Source organism: Papilio machaon, chromosome 14 (assembly GCF_912999745.1).
Source record: "Papilio machaon chromosome 14, ilPapMach1.1, whole genome shotgun sequence".
NCBI lineage: Eukaryota > Metazoa > Arthropoda > Insecta > Lepidoptera > Papilionidae > Papilio > Papilio machaon.
In genome coordinates this window covers 6,764,982-6,782,423 of record NC_059999.1, presented here as the reverse complement: position 1 = coordinate 6,782,423, position 17,442 = coordinate 6,764,982, and the positions used below count along the sequence as shown (strand labels likewise).

Below are 17,442 nucleotides of genomic sequence, written 5' to 3'. Positions count from 1 at the left end.
CTTGAAAAGAAAAGTAAAAATAATATTTTCTTGATAGATTCTAAATCTTATTAATAGTATTCGTTAAGATTGGAAACATTCGATAAAAGAATTAATAAAATAAAGGAATTTGAATTGCATAGACATTCATTATGTTTCAAATTTCAATAAAAGCGGACCTTTTTAATTTCAATCAAAGATTAAAGAGTAATGTCAAAATTTTCATCGGGCCCGGATTTCGTGATCAATGTTGTAATTATTTAAATTATGGGAAATTCAGTTTTGTTAAACGAAAATTTCTTTAATATTTTCGAAAAAGCTTTATGTGAGCAGTGAAATAAAATATGGTTTAAAATGTCGTCACCGTCTGCTATAGTGTGTCGCGAAATATTCGATGAAAATAGTCAACCGTCGGCCGATGGTTTGTATTGTTTATTTTTTTATATTTTATTTTACTATGATTGCACCTTATATTATACTTAATACTTGAGAGATCTGTGTGATTTTGTATTTTTTGTTACTTTTACGGGTCGGGAATGTCTAGATTTCTTTCTAATTCCAAAGAATATTTTATATCCTAGAAAACTGTGTCCGAGAAAGATTTATTCGGAAATGTATTTTAGATGGAAAAAGACAAGCTTTTTACGTATTATTTTATTTATAATATTTATATTAATTAAATTGTAATATTTTATTTCAGAAATATCAGAATATGCTCAACAATTGGGTATTGATCCAGAAAGTGAGAGCCATCTCTTGCCTTTGGCCCGGGAAGGTCTTATGCAAGCTCTGCCACCTCCCTGGAAGGCATAGTTAGTGAAGTTTTCTCCTTTTGTATTTGAAAACTATCAATATCAATACATAGTATAAAACAAAGTCGCTTTCGCTGTATGTCCGTATGTATGCTTAGATCTTTAAAACTACGCAACGGATTTTGACGCGGTTTTTTTTAATAGATAGAGTGATTCTTAAGGAAGGTTTGTATGTATAATAAATGCATAATATAGTAGAGAAACACTGATAAATTTAAAGGTTTCTAATGTGAACGCTGTGAACGTTGTGTATAAGGACATTCTGTAGTAGGTATATTTTGCATTGCACCCGTGCGAAGCCGGGGCGGGTCGCTAGTTTATTTATAATTTAAAACTCCCGCAGTGCTTTTCACAACTTATGTTTTTTTGATAATATAAAGTAATAATGTTTATATTTCTAAGCTAGAGAACAAGATTAAATATATTGTTTGTAAAACTATTTCCATTGAGCTTAAACTTCTCTATTTCAGTAAAACCACAAACCTTTCTATTTAAAAATAATTACATTGTATATTTATTTTTATAATAGTTATTGTTCCACTTTGTACAAGTGTAAATATTGTAAGTAAATGTTCAGGGTTATGAAGCATTAAAAAAATAAAAATACTGCCAACTTATAAATAACACTATTTTTAATTTAATTTAGAAATGTTAATAGTCATTGAAATTCTGTTTATCAACTTTTCTATTGTACAGTTTTGATGAGAAGCTCCAAACTCATTACTATTATAATGAGGACACAAAAAGGACACAATGGGAACATCCTCTAGATAAAGTCTATAAGGAGCTTGTGAAGAAGGCAAGAGATGCCTCAATACATGATGATACTTGTGCTTCCGTACAGGTTTGTTCAATTATTATCAGATTAAATTCCAATATGATTTTGTACGAAACATTCAGAGTACGCAAATAATTTAAAATTTGGTTTGAATTTATGATTTAATTTATTTCAAATAATACATTTTTGTGTCACTTGTAATTTTTATAGATTAACTAGCTTTTACCCGCGACTCCGTCCGCGCGGAATAAAAAATAGAAAACGAGGTAAAAATTATCCTATGTTCGTTTCCTGGTTCTAAGCTACCTGCCCACCAATTTTCAGTCAAATCGATTCAGCCGTTCTTGAGTTATAAATAGTGTAACTAACACAACTTTCTTTTATATATATAGATGTACAAAATACAAGTGGCATGAACTTAACTAAATGGTAAAGAGTAAGTATAGTATGGAACAAAAATGCTCAAGTAAATCTGTAAGAGTGGGAAATTAAAGTCTAAATAGCACTTGTGGTTACTAAAATTAATGGTACAAATGATATTTAATTTTGATATTAGGAACTACCAACTTCGGAGGACAATACAAAAAATTTAGAACGTGTTGAAACGAAAGTTGAAAGTGATGATGACGACTTATCAACAGACAGCGAAAATCATCCGTCTGATGTCAAAGATGCTGTGAACGCTGCTCAACGTCGCTTAACACCTCTCGGACGACCACCCCTTGCCCCTCTATCGAGGCTTGATAAAAAACTGAGTGATTTGAGAATATCACCCTTAAGACGAAGTGTTGATGGTCCGATTTCCCCTAAACCAGCCTTAGTAAGGAATACTTCAGATAGAGATTTGTTTAGTCGACCAACTTTTGAAAGGCCAAAAATGCTATTCAAGCAGCAATCTGAGATCATTGATTTAAAGATGCACATACTAAGCAGTCCAGAAGAAGAAAACTTTAGCCCTCTCTTATCAACTGCAAAAATAGACAAAGGATTGCCATTTTCAGGTACTGATTCACAAAAGATTAATATTAATTAATCAAAATTAAATTTTAATTAATATTAATTAATTTGTTATTGCTACTTTTCATGTGATCCACTACTTTACTGGATTTTTTGTAGTTCAATAACTTATTCAACTGACTAAAAGCAAAATTTTTTGGCTCTTAAATAGTTTTTGTTTCCATACGTACTTTTAATGTCTGTGTGTTTTTTTTTTTTAAGGTAAAGGTAATATGTTTATGAGGCTTTGTAAATCAGATTTACCAAGTCCAGATACAGAGAAGTCCCTTCCGGGTGATTCTGTAACTAAAAGTGATCCACCAAAAGGGATACTTAGAGAAAAATCGGATTCCTTCCAAAGAAAACATGAGAGTGCGATTTTGGGAAGACCAAAGCAGACTTATAGCTTTGATGAAGATAAGAAAAGTGTCAGGTAAGTGTTTAGAGATATTCTAACCTTGAGTTTTCACCGCAAAAAAAAACTATGTCAAAAAATACTGTTCTCTTAATTTACTTAATAAAATTAAATAGATGAGATGAAAAAAGGTGACAGTATGTAATTGTGGTAAATTCAACAACTAACAGAAAAAAAACATGTGCAAAATGACTCTTAATTTAATTTTGACTAATTATTTTCAGATTTAAATTAGAAAACGTTCCAGAACCTACTGTTAGTCCGGGATCAAATAGTTCATCAGATCAAAATGAAGGACAGAGTTCAATATTAAGTGCTCCTCCTGTATCCATACAGTCAACTCTTGTTTCATCACCTATCATCCCATCATCACCTGTTGTCCCTTCCCCTACCGTACCCTCCTCCCCTCTTCCCTTATCACCAAGTCCATCCCCAGTGCCAATAATGTTGAATAACGTTCACCTATCGCCGCTAGTAGCTAGACCTCCATTGCCACCTCGGCCACACATAGCAGAAAGTCCGAGAGAACCCAAGAGTAGCTCCGAGAAAGATTCTTTTGGTAAGTTTAAATTATTCTAGTTGTTTTATCGCGACGAAAACTAATTTATAAGGGAATTTAAAAAATAATAAGTAGCCTATGCCATTCTGAAGGTACTTTCTAACAAACATCTATCCATCCATCTAAACATTCATCTATCTATCTATATATATAAAAGAAAGTCGTGTTAGTTACACCATTTATAACTCAAGAACGGCTGAATCGATTTGACTGAAAATTGGTGGGCAGGTAGCTTAGAACCAGGAAACGGACATAGGATAATTTTTACCCCGTTTTCTATTTTTTATTCCGCGCGGACGGAGTCGCGGGTAAAAGCTAGTATTAGTAAGTTTGTAACATATCTCACTTTTTTACTAATATTTTAAATGCGAAAGTTTGGATGGATGTACGGATATTTTCTATCAAGTATTTCTAGAACGCATGAACTAATATAGAAGAAATTTTAAATAAACGTATTTTAGTGTTTGAAAAGTCACTAAAACCACAAATTTAGTTTTTTTTTTTTCTTTAAAAATAGACTAAAGTTATAATTCGGCAGAGTCCCATAGTCAAAAACTGAACCTATTTGTTATAACAGATGGTGATACTCGTGACAAATCACCGAGAAGACGTATTTTGAAGCCGTCACCTTCCGACTATATAAAACCTGATTTATTTCAAAAGAACTTCCAGAAGATATCAGATCTAGTCCGTCGAGGTGACGGGGACTCTCCAGTGAACATTGAAGAACCTGGCTCTGATAAGGAGGGTAGACCTAGGTAAGATGACTGTTACAAAATAAGCTATAAATTATTACTATTTGATATTGTACCTTTTTTAGCCAAGATAGCAATATTTTTGTACTCTTTTATGTGTGTTTTATTATGTTTAAATGTCTCCACAGATCACCTATGATACCACAAAAAAATAAAATATCAATAAATTTAATGGAAAGTATAGATTCGGAAACGTCAATCGATTCTCCTGATAGAGAATTCGCGAATATCGATCTTAATGATCTCGATGAATCGAACGAAAGCCACGAAAGTCAGAAGAAAGATAAATCCGATAAAAGTTTAGACATTGAAAAAAGTTCTAAAGAAAGTGATGAGTCAGTACACAATCATTCCAAGACGTCAGAGAATAGACCTCAGAGAATTTCAGACATGCCTATACCACAAATAAAAGTTCCTAAATTAGATCTCCTGTCTAAACAATCTAAATTCACACATTCCGATTCTGAGGATTCTAGAAAATCATCTAATAGAGATGACGATGTTAAAACAACACCTAGATCTAATAGCATTGATATACCAAAAGATATAAAAACTCAAATCAAATTGTCTCCTACACCTAGTTTGGGTTCCGATAGATCGCCTAGGTTGGACTTTGGCAAAACTTTTTCAACCCTATCTACCTTTAAACCGTTAAAATTAAATACGCCACAGAATAAATCTTCAGATTCAGTTAGTCTTGGTAAAACAAGTCCTAGATTAGATGGAGTTATTATATCACAAGGCAAAAGTAGTTCAGATAATGTAGTCGTAGTATACCAATTTGAAACGCAAGAAGAAAATTTTCCAAAACCAATCAAATCTCCCTTAGTACCTGATATGGGTACAAGAGATTTTATTGAAAGAAATAAAAATGACGAAAAAAGGAGATTGGAACTGTCATTGCAAAAAGAATTAGAGTTGATAAGAATGGAGTGGTCCGCTAAAGAGAAGAAAATGAGAGCAGAGGTACAGGAGGAGATAAAAGAAGCGGAACAGAAGTTTTTAACTGAAAAGAGAATAAGACTTAATGAACAAGCAGATCGACATAAAAGAGACATGGAAGAGGTAAGATCATTCTTAAATATTAAAAAAGTTTAGTTACTGTCTTTAATTTTATTTTTATTCTGTTTTGTTCATTTTTTTTACTCGCAACTGTTATTGTACTGTCAGGGAATCTCGCAGTGTTCTACTACCAGAAACATTCTTTTTATCTGTCCTTTCTTACAAAATAACTATTTAGGTAGCAGTGAGTTTTGCAAACGACGACATAATAGTAAAAAGCGATTAGACATGTACCACTGACCGAACTTTTTGCGTACAGACACATCTAATATAAGTGTCTAAGTGGTTTGGTGTACAAGTGGAACACCATCTGTTTCCCTGATAGTACATAATTTTATACATAACTTATAAGAAAACAATATTTTTTTAGTAATAACTTTAGTATCTTTAATTTAAATAGTCTATTTATTCAGTAATTAAGATATATTTTCAGGCTTTATCTACAGCTGAGCGTAATCACGAACAAATGTTGCAAGACGCATTGAAAGAGCTGGAAAAACGTCATCAGGACCAAGTGGAGTCTGCGGAGAGACAACACGCAGAGAACATGGCGCGACTGCGAGAAGATTATAGAATTAAGTTGGCTGATGAAACTGAGAGTTTGGAAATTGGTAAGCTACTTAAAAAACTTTAAAATAAGACCTACTAATTAGAACTTTGTAGAACAATTCTATATTATTCTAGGTCCTATTATGTTTGGTACCTATATGATTTATTCATTTGCGTCTGATTTTTTCCAAAGATAATGTGAAACTTTCATACTTATAGTCTGATAAATTTATCTGGCCTGATGAGAAGAATGATGCAATTGCGTTAAGTCCTGTTAGAAATTATGGGAAGCCAATTTTAAATATATATAAATCAAGGCCACTATAATTTGACTTGTGACATACATTGAGTATGTTACTAGCTGTCGCCCGCGAATTCGTCCGCGCGAAATTAAAAAAAAAAACTTTATTAGTAGCCTATATGTTCTTCCAGACTATGTTCTACATCTATTTCATTAAGATCTGTTATACCATTCCGGAGATAACTTCAAATAAACATCCATCTAAACATTCGCATATATATAAAAGAAAGTCGTGTTAGTTACACTATTTATAACTCAAGATCGGTTGTACTGGTTTAGCTGAAAATTGATGGGGAGTTAGCTTAGAACTAGGAGACGGACATAGGAACTTTTTTTTATCTTGTGTGCATTTTTTTTTATTTCGCGCGGATAAAGTCGCGGGTAAAAGCTAGTTTATAACATTAGTAAGATTAAATTTACTCTATTTCCATAGACAACATGTAATGTTTTTAGTTACGATTGTTTTATTTTTTAACAGAGAATGAACGAGCTCTTTGTGAATTGAGAGAGCAATTACAGATGAGTCTGAACAGAGAGAGAACTCGAATGATAGAAGAGAACAGAGCTACCATAGAGACTCTGAGAGAAGAACACACCACGAGGATTACTGAACTAAGACACGATTATAGAGCTGAGGTATTATATTTTGTGTATATTTATTTGAGTTTTTTTTACGCTAGTAAACTTAATCAGACACAGAAACTATACATATTAAGTTTTGACCTTGAGAATACAGTGTAGGGATTGCCAAACTTTTGATCATCAACCCCTTAAATGTTACAGTATAATCTCACTAATCCGGCACTTCGATAGATCGGCACGTCCAATAATCCGGCACCTTCCGCCCACGCCTCCCTTTCCCTTTGCGCTTTGGTCGCACAGGTATGGAGGGGAAAGGGAGGCGTGGGCGGAGGGTGCCTGTGATTATTTCAAAACTAGTTAATTATATATGTGCCTACATGTTAATTCAATTGTTCCATAATACATTACATACATTTATTCTCTCTATGAAATGCTTTATTTTATTTATTACGTATTGCGTATTAAGAACTGTTAAATTATTCAAACTTTTGAACATTATCATTAACTACTATAGAAAACGGCTAAAACACTCACGTACATATATCCGGTGTCGGCACCAACTAGTTTCGAGCCCATCGGGGGTCCTTAAGGGTGACTGGGACTGGTATTATTTCGCGTACGCTGCCCGTCGCTCATCAACTGAAACTAGTCGGTGCCGACACCGGACAAATGTGAGTGTTTTAGCCGATTCTATATTAGTTATTAAGAACTGTTTTATCTTAGACCCCCTGGTTTAAGATCAACCCCTTATTTTGGTGTAATAGCCCCCTGAAGGTCTAGAGCACTCGACCTCTGCCATATTGTGGGTGTAACAAAGTGAGATGTAGGTGGAGAGGTTGCGCGGTCAGCACGCGTGTCACGTGGAGGAGGTGCGCGCGCGGCTGGCGGGAGAGCGCGCGGCCGCCGCACGCAGCGCGCGCGCGTCTCCGCACGACCGCGACCGCGCGCTCGCTGACAAGTACCGCTGTCTCAAGGAGAAGTATGCACGTCTCAAGCACGATGTCAAGGTTACTTTTTTTTATTTTTTTTTGTTATCCTATTTCGTATTGAAATTCAATTTTTTTGAGATATCTTTAGTATAGATTGATGAAGTTAGACTGATCAGCGTAAGACTGATGATAGATCACTGTCCCTTGTCACTGTTGATGTTAAAAAAGTATCACGAGATATTTGCACTGTAGTTTTTATGTCATTTTATATGCTTTTTTATGTTTTTATTTATTTTCTGATCTCTCATCGGGACAAATATCCTTATTTTAATATAGTCTATGTGTTAAACCTACGTTGGCATTGAATAAAATAAATAATACGACATGACAGCTACAATATCATATCATAAATTGACAGAAGGACGCTATTAAGCTGTTATAATATAATTTGTCTAATGCCCACCGGATCAGATATCTTTTTTGCTCTTTAACTCCATAAATTTTTGACTAAATACAGATATGATTGAATTTTCTATTATTAGATGTCAATAGAGCGTCGCAACAAACGTCGCGAGATGAGCATGACAACCGGCTCCGAAACTGAGAAATCTAATTCACACAAAGCCACACAGTCTCATGAAAAGTAAGACATATCTTATTGTAACTAGCTGTTACCCGCGACTTCATTTGTGTAAATAAAAAAAAAACTGAATTAGTCTATATGTGTGCCAAATTTCATCAAGATCCGTTCTAGAGATACCTTCAAACATACATCCATCCATCTAAACCAGGGATTCCCAAAGGGGATATCGACCTCTTGGGGTCTATATCGAACTTAAAGCATTGCTAATTCTCACTCTGTCTTCTTCTATTGACCTAAGTCAGAATGAATAATAATAATAATTGATTTTATAATTAGGTAATTTGGCAATCGGGGATCTAAGGTAACGGTTTATTTTGGAAAAGGGGGTCCTTTGTCCAAAATAGTTTGGGGATCCCTGATCTAAACATTCGCATTTATAAGTAAGATGTTAATACATTTAGATTCGTTATGAATGAACGAACGAAACGAATGACTGAATGAAATTATTCTTCAATCCAGATGTAAAGAAGCTAACGAGAAGAGTATAAGCGTAGTGATCGAGACAGAACCACGAGTGAGACGTAACAATAATACTGTTAGAAACAACGACAACGAAACATCCGCCTCTGAGAGTAACGCACACAGATCTGATAATAACAACGACTGGAAACTGAAGACTAACGTGAGTAAAAATTATAAAGATAACTGCTACAATACCTTTACAACTTTGGGTTTTCATTGGTGAAATACTTGTATTAAAACATCCCTCTCATTCTATTAAAATAATATGAAAAAATAAGGAACTCACAATTGTAATTTAGCATAAGGACTAGAAGATTACGATTCCAAAGTATGTAGAGGTCCTTGGTTCTAAAAAAAAAAGTTTTTTTTGTTTATAGATTTTACCATCAGCGGAGTCGTCGTTAACGTCGGGGGCGAAGGCTCCGCGCCGACGTACCGCAGTCGCCTTCCGCGAGCCGCCGAAGTCGGACCGCGACCGCGACAGAGATACCGGTAATGTAAGACTTCATACATATTCATACAACTATACTGATCATTTCTTATTGAAATTTTTACTAACGCCACCTATGGTCATTTGTAGTAAACAAATAATTTTAATCTTACTATTATAAATGTGAATGTTTAGATCAGGGATTCCCAAAGTCGTCGATATCGAACTTAAAGCATTGCTAATTCTCACTCTGTCTTTTTCTATTGACCTAAGTCAGAATGAATAATAATAATAATAATAATAGATCTTAAAAGAAGGTAATTTGGCCATGGGGGGTCTGAGGTAACAGTTCATTTTGGAGAAGGGGGTCACTTGACCAAAATAGTTTGGGAATCCCAGGTTTAGATGGATGGATGGATGGAAAAATGGATGGATTTTTGGTTGAAGATATCTCCGGAACGGCTCAATGGATCTTGAGGAAATTTGACATATATGTAGAACATATAGGATGCTATATTTTTTTTAATTTCTTCGCAGACGAAGTCGCGGGTAAAAGCTAGTTATAATATAAATGGGAAATAGTTATTACGATAGAATATTTTCCAGGAGCTACCACCGACTATCAAGACTCCTCAGACGCGACCACAGCAGACGAAAAACCCAAAGAAACTATTAATGGTACATCTTTTTTTGTGTCTATTTTAATCTTACTAATATTATAAATGCGAATGTTTGGATGGATGGATGTTTGTTTGAATGTATCTCAAGAACAGCTCAACGGATCTCGATGAAATTTGGTATAGATTTAGAACATAGTCTGGAAGAATATATAAGCCACTTATAATGTTTTTTTTGTTAATTACGCGTGGATGGAGTCGCAGGCGATAGCTAGTTAGATATAAATATAATATATATAATATAAATGTTTAGGTCACGGTCGTCGGCGATGCTTCACAAGATTAAAGTCTGCCTCCACATCTAGACTCAATTACTCACCCAAGTATGTATTTAGATGAAATATCCTTCTTTAACAAACACTGTATAAGTCATTTTTATCAACTTTACAGATGACGAAAAAAAAAATCTGGAATTAAAAAATGGTGGATTTTTTTTGTAATTTCTTAATAACGCTATTTAGCGGTTAAGAAATAATAAGAAATATTTCTATAGTTTTTTTTTTTTTTTAGTATATGAGACTACATCTAATGGTATTATAGAATAACTTTTGAAGTTTATATTTTAAGAAAATAACACTAGATTGTGTATAGACGTGGCGAAGGTTGGTCCAGTCCGCTGGAATCTCTTCGTCAGCAGCTCCGCAAGTTGGACGACTTAGAAGATCAGTTCCCGGACTTAGCTTGTCAACCTGCTTACAGTCTGCGATATCCCTTCTCTGAACTAGGTATACTAATGTAAACTATATTATAAGATATTAATATTCAATTTGCAATGATTTAAAAATAAATATGCATTTAATATGTACATTCCATAATGTTTTGATTTTAAAATTTTCTACTGTGGGTATTATTACCATTAAATCTTTAATTACTAATATAATTGCGAAAATTTAAATGTATGAATGGATGAATGTTTGTTAAAATGTATCACCAGAACAATTCAACGGATCTTGTAGAAATTACACACAGGCTATTAAGTTTTTGCTTGACAGCTAGTACTTGAAAAAAAACATGTTATCGACATTACTCAGGCTCTCTTTAATAAAAAACACACCCTATATAGTATTAAATTATTCAAACATTCGTGAGATATTATCCTAAACTAATATTAAGTACTAATATATTTATTAGACTATAATATTTTTAAATACACTTATATCTGAAGGTGCAGTGACGACGGCGAACACTCCCGAACTGGAGTTCGTACGTCACCGCGCGCTGGTGGAGCGCGAGGGCATGCGACGTGCTCGCGCCGTGCTCAAGCGACGTCGTGCAGCGCTGCGGGACTCGCGCGCCAACCTCTCCCCGCACCGCGCCACCTCGGTCTGTATACTGCCTTAATACATACTCATGCCACATACTCCATACTCATGCCACATACTCCATACTCATGCCACATACTACATACTCATGCCACATACTACATACTCATGTAACATAACTCCATATTCATGCCACACACTCCATACTCATGCCAAACAACTCCATACTCATGCCATATACTCCATACTCATGCCATATACTCCATACTCATGCCATATACTCCATACTCATGCCATATACTCCATACTCATGCCACATACTCCATACTCATGCCACATACTACATACTCATGCCATATACTCCATACTCATGCCATATACTCCATACTCATGCCACATAACTCCATAGCCATATTACTTACTCCATGGTTATAAAAAATTTCATGAGACATTATACCAAATTAATTAATACTTCGATGAGAGATGCGACTGCGAATATAACCCGTTGATATACTCCTACTGAAGATCCTCTTATGGTTCTGAAATTAATCGATATCTATACCGAAGTAAAAGTGAATTCATGCTCTATACTCATACCCATATTTCATACTCATACCGTATACTCCACACTCATGCTCCATACTCATGCTCGAAAAAATAGACATCGTTATAAAGGTTAAAGTGCGGTTAAATAGAGATGTGGTACAGGAGGACCGCGAGACCACGGAGCTGGAGGTGGCGCTGCACCGCGCGCGTGCGCTGCTCGGCGAGAAGGAGATACGTCTCCGTCACATTGAGCGTGCGCTGCGTCGTCTCGCCCAGGACCTCCCCCCACATACACACCCACCCCTTATACAGGTCCATACAGTTACAACTGTAGTACAATTCAATGGAATTAACATGTCTGGGAATGACATTTTAAATGTTTTTTTTTTTTTTCATTTGAACTCGACTTTAGTTGTGTTTTTTCGCTTCGTTCTTGGATGTTTAATTTCTGGTCGTTTTGATTTTTTGGCTTTTGGTTATTTTCATCATATTTTGTTGTTCGAATGCGGTTAAATTGTTGGTTTAGTTACTTGACAGTAAGAAATACTTCGGTTCGTTCGTTCATTTTTTTTTTTTGCGTTTTGATGTTTTGGATTTCTTTACTAATTTAGTGTTCAATTTGGTCTTTTGGGTTTATCTTTTAATTTCGTTCTAGAACTTTGGACTTAGTGGTGATCTTTATTTTTCTAATGTAAAATTAGTGTTGTTTATATGTTCGGTCCGTTCACTCAGACCTGTGCGGAAAGGAGAGTAGTATCGCAAATAAAATTGCGCCTTATACAATTGAAATAAGGTTTAATTTTCTTGTGTTTTTGCTTGTTCTTGTTAAGACGTGCAAAGTAAAATTAAACCTTATTTCAATTGTATAAAGTTCAATTTTACTAGCGATAAAATGTCAGTGCTACCCGTACTGGTCTATGTGAACGGATACAAATTCTGTCTGATTTCTTAGAATGTATGATGATTGTTTGTATGGTGATATAGGAGACTACGACAAGTGAAGCATCTTCAGGTAGCGAGGGTGGTGATGGTGGTGACGGTGGTGAGGGGGTTGAGGGGTTGGAGACGAGTGGTGCAGTGCTGAGGTCGCTCCGTGCACTACACGCAGACGTGCGCGATATCTGGCGAGCTCTGGACGCCCGAAGACCAAACAACAGTAAGTCTAACTTATTCCTCTAGATAACTTTGTTATTCAAAATTGATATCTTTATACATACAGTGGAATAACTGGGAACCTTGTTTAGTTGAAATGTACAGTAAATCTAAGAAAATTTATATTTTCCATTTACTTCCGCAGGAATTTGAAGTTAATAAAATTACATTTTACTAAAAATTTCCTCACTAAGTCGAGATATCGAGATTCTATTGTATTTTGTGATATTTTTTTTTAGCCTATAATCATTTATTTTCCTTGTTTTAGCTTCACCTGAAACTAGTTCCTACAATGTAGCAACTACATCGCAGACTAGGATGACTTTATCCGCAGTAAGTTATAACTTTTTTATACAATAAACTATATTTCCTAGAAGTAAAGGTTACGAGCGTAGGTGGTTCAGAGGTTAAGCACTTGACTTACGATCTGCAGGTCCTGGGTTCGAATCCCACCATGCACCAATGCGTTTTTCGATTTTCGATTTACTTATGTACCTACATTTATCCGACGTTCTTATGGTGAAGGAAATATCGTGATGCTGCACATATCTGAGAAGAAAAATATCAAAGATATGTATGAAGTCAACCAACTCCCACTGGGCCAGCGTGATTGAATATGGCCTAGTTACCCCTAACTTGGGGGAGGTTACGAACCCTTCAGTGAGGACGTATAATGAGCTTTGATCATTATTATTTAAGGTTTCTCTTTGCATAAATTATAATTAAATCGACGCTGGAAAGCATAAACGCTGTAACCCTTGAAATCGCGAATATGTTTTTCAAACGATAATGATTTTATTATAGGTTAGCACAAACTACACAACATTGCTAAATACCGCATGCTTGTAGGCGTATCAGCTCACGAGTTATCATTTTTTGGCTCTCCTGTAAAGTTCATACTTTCGGGGTTACAGCTTTTACGCTTTCAAGCGTCGATATGTAGATTTATTTGAAGTGTAATTTCACAGCCTGATCCAATGTTAAATGAAACATCCGATGGAGTGACTGAAAGGGCTAAAGGGCTCCGGGCTTGGCTTCAAACGGCCCCATGAAACGTTTCCGACTGATTCTTGTCTTATAATCTAGTCTATAATTTCCAAATGTCTATCTAGAAGTCTAATATTCCATAGAATTATATTTACTTACGTTACAATGTTTATTTATCCCGAGAAATTATGCCAAATGAAACCGAATTACACTCTAACAATAGAAAATGATAAATTAACTTTTGTTATTAAGTTATTTATTGAAAGTTTAAAAGTTTTTCTTTATAAGAAATTACTTTATTATTCTGTTATTTCATCACATGCAAGATAATATTGAAAATGATGTATTTCAAATTATTTATCTTATATCATTAATTATGAATAATTAATTAAGAAACGGCTTAACTCACGTTTTGATCGTCCGGTGGCGGCACCGACTAGTTTCGGACCCGTCGGGGGTCCATCTTCAGGGCGAGTGTTTAATTCGAGGATTTCATTAATTATGGTTCATTAAAAAACACTTTGTTCTAATAATTGTGGGTATGTTGTTAAAAAATATGATCCGACTTGAAGGACCATCGGTGGGATAATTCCGTCTTTTTTATTATAAATAATAATTTACTATTTTGTGTTATTGCTGTGAAAAATACTTTAGAAAATTATCCAAAAATATCTTTTGTCAAATAATTTTGCTACCCACAATGTCTGAAGATAATGAACATTTCTGACTATAATAGATATATGGTGCTCTTCTTTCTAATATAATCTCATTTTATATTTAAATAATTTTTATATAAGTATAGTTTTATTCATATATTTGTGCACATTGTGAAATGTTAGATGTCGTTAACTCTTATAAATTATGGTTGTAATTATCTTACTAATATTATAAATGCGAATGTTTAGTTGGATGGATGGATGTTTGTTTGAAGTTATCTCCATAACGGCTCAGCGGATCTTGATGAAATTACGCATATAGGTAGATTATAGTCTGGAAGAACAAATAGATTGTTCTTCAAGTTTTTTTTTTAAATTCCGCACGGACGGAGTCATGGACGACAGCTAGTAGATTCATAACTTAAGTTTGGTGTTTCTAGAATTATTAATAAAGACTGCTGTTAAACAATTATATCTCAACATCTAGTTCGCGTAATTAATTTAATTGCGCAATTTTATAGTCAAAGTTGGAGATGCGTAAAACTTCTCTAAATGTAGGTAGTACAGAAAAAAATAATTTACGTAACGTACATTCCATTAAATGTTTTTTTTTTTTTCGTTTAATCGATATCAATTAACATATCATCCATTCTATGGTTTATTAATTGCTTCAATTTATGGTATGTGAACATGGTTGTTTAAAATCGATTTTTTTATCTGTGAAAATCGATATTTATTCTAGAAAAAAAAATCGATAATCTTGGTGTCTTTTATTCGCACAATTTATTATATAAGATATGTAATAGGTTGTTTTATGTTTTTTCTATTACATAGTATTTTGTATTGGAATTTCTAGACAGTTTTAAACTAGTCTATTATAATAAAATTACTTTCATTTAGTTAAAGACTGTTCGGCTGATTAACTGTGTTTTTCTGAGACCAAAATCTCTGTCTAAAATATATCGTCACCCATGTCATTATTTTTGACAAAACAGAGATAATAATAAGTTTTAAACGGAGATTATAGTTTTAGAAACCCACGGTTAGCCAGTTTATATATTTATGTCTAGTCACATATGATAGTACATACTTGGATAGTGCTTTTAGTGGTTCTAGTTATACTCTATATACTTAGTAAAACTCAAGTAAACTAGTTACAAACATTTCTGAATTAGTTATTTCATATATTTATGTATGTTATGTAACATAATGTAAAAACATCTCATGTGTAATCTAAGCAATAGCATTTGTATTCAATTATGTAACTTGATAAAGTAACTTAAAGTACGTAGTTCTTTAGACAATTTCCATAAATATATATAAATATATCTTTTAGAAGTAATTCTATTATTTGAATTATAACGTGATATTATCCTTCTTATATATGAATGTCTACTTGAATGTATTTATATTTTATATATAATATGTTTCCCACTAATAAACTTATATAGTGCGACATATTTATCTGGCTTAGTGAGTATAAGTGAAATTAAAATTTATTATCACGTAAGCCAATCAATGCCATAAAGAGATAAAACATCTTTGTCAGACTCTAACTATCTTGATATTTTCAAATTATTTCCACATTTTTTGACAACTAACTCACCGGGTCAGATAACTGTGTGTAACTATACGTAATTTTTCATACATTTAAAAGTCTTGAATTGTTCGTGTAATAATTAAATCTAGGCAATTATATCAATGTATATGAAACTTCGTAGTTAAGTAAGCTCAAATATTAAGGTTTTTAAACTATTTAAATAAAACTTGCCGTATATTGGAACTAGATAGCTATTCAAAATTAAATATAAATTGAGATTCATAACAAAAATACGCAGTATTAGTAATTAGTGTTAATTTTTAACGCTTTATTACAATATATTGTAGAAAATCTTATTTGGAATCCATCCATACTAAAATGTTGTACAATATCATGTAGAAATTAGATGTTTAATCTGTGGACCCTTTTTATTTCATAAGAACGCACAATTTTTTTCTTTTAAGAAACTTAAATGTTACTTAACGTTTTTTTTTTAAAAGATTTTACGTCAAAGTAGTATATAAAGGTAAAAAATACAGTAAAATTTGAAAGTAAATTAAAAAGGTTTTTCAAGTAAAAGAGACTGATTGTACACCGGCAGTTTGAATGTAATAGCGGATCCGCCTACTGTTTAAAAGAATGCACAAACTTGCTGCTTGAAATTTTACTATTTATGAATCAATCGATGTTTTCTGTTAGACTGGTCATCCTACCGACCAATTTTTGGCTTTCGGTAGAAAGGCATTTTTTTTTTTCAAGTAACACCAATAAATCCATAGAATCAAAAAAAAAATATCCCCATTGCGTCGCTTCATCGTTAACAATCGTATCAATATATAAAATTAATATGTGTCTATTCTACGTTTGTAATAAGAACAAAAAATGTTTGCCTCTATTCCAAAGACATTCAACGTCAGAATAGACAGGGTCACATCAATATAAAGATTTGTGCATTCTTTAACAAGCCTAGAGAATAGAAGAAGGAAAAAGAGAAAATAAATTGAGGAAGGTACTGTGATAGTTAACATTAGCCGATTTATTTGGGTAAAGAATCATTAATAGCGTCCTGGTTATCCTTATCAATTGATTAAATTGAAAATTTCAAGGTGGATAGTAAAAAAAAAAAAATTCTACCTTCTTAAGTTTTATTATTGAGTTAAATTGATATGAACAATAGCCACATCATTTAACTATGAGTAATGGTAATCTTGGATTACAACTCCTTGCTGAAATGTCTAGTCACAATTCCTATTGAAATGTATTTTAGTTTTAAAGACATATGAATATGTAATGTTATTTTATTTTTAAGAAAAAAAAAATCAAACGATTTCATCTCATTCGTCCAAAATAATTTTTATTATTTACATTTA

The 17,442-nt window shown here is 33.5% G+C and overlaps 1 protein-coding gene across 2 annotated transcripts; it reads left to right on the top strand.

The window, feature by feature from the left end:
* Positions 1-201: 201 nt before the first annotated feature.
* LOC106708455 (centrosomal protein of 164 kDa) lies at positions 202-14,074 on the top strand. Of its 2 annotated transcripts, XM_045680860.1 has the most exons (21): positions 202-400; positions 680-791; positions 1,488-1,635; positions 2,126-2,570; positions 2,788-2,998; positions 3,205-3,539; positions 4,117-4,297; positions 4,423-5,359; positions 5,790-5,967; positions 6,685-6,842; positions 7,616-7,795; positions 8,260-8,360; positions 8,820-8,982; positions 9,200-9,314; positions 9,859-9,930; positions 10,183-10,252; positions 10,521-10,654; positions 11,095-11,252; positions 12,722-12,893; positions 13,158-13,222; positions 13,858-14,074. In XM_045680860.1, exons 1-21 carry the CDS (start codon positions 334-336, stop codon positions 13,939-13,941), a joined length of 4,086 nt encoding a protein of 1,361 aa, XP_045536816.1. In that variant the 5' UTR covers positions 202-333; the 3' UTR covers positions 13,942-14,074. The 2 variants fall into 2 exon arrangements, with proteins under 2 accessions (XP_045536816.1, XP_045536817.1); XM_045680861.1 differs by lacking the exons at positions 11,095-11,252; positions 12,722-12,893; positions 13,158-13,222; positions 13,858-14,074 and having other exon boundaries at positions 9,200-9,319; positions 10,521-10,596.
* Positions 14,075-17,442: the final 3,368 nt, after the last annotated feature.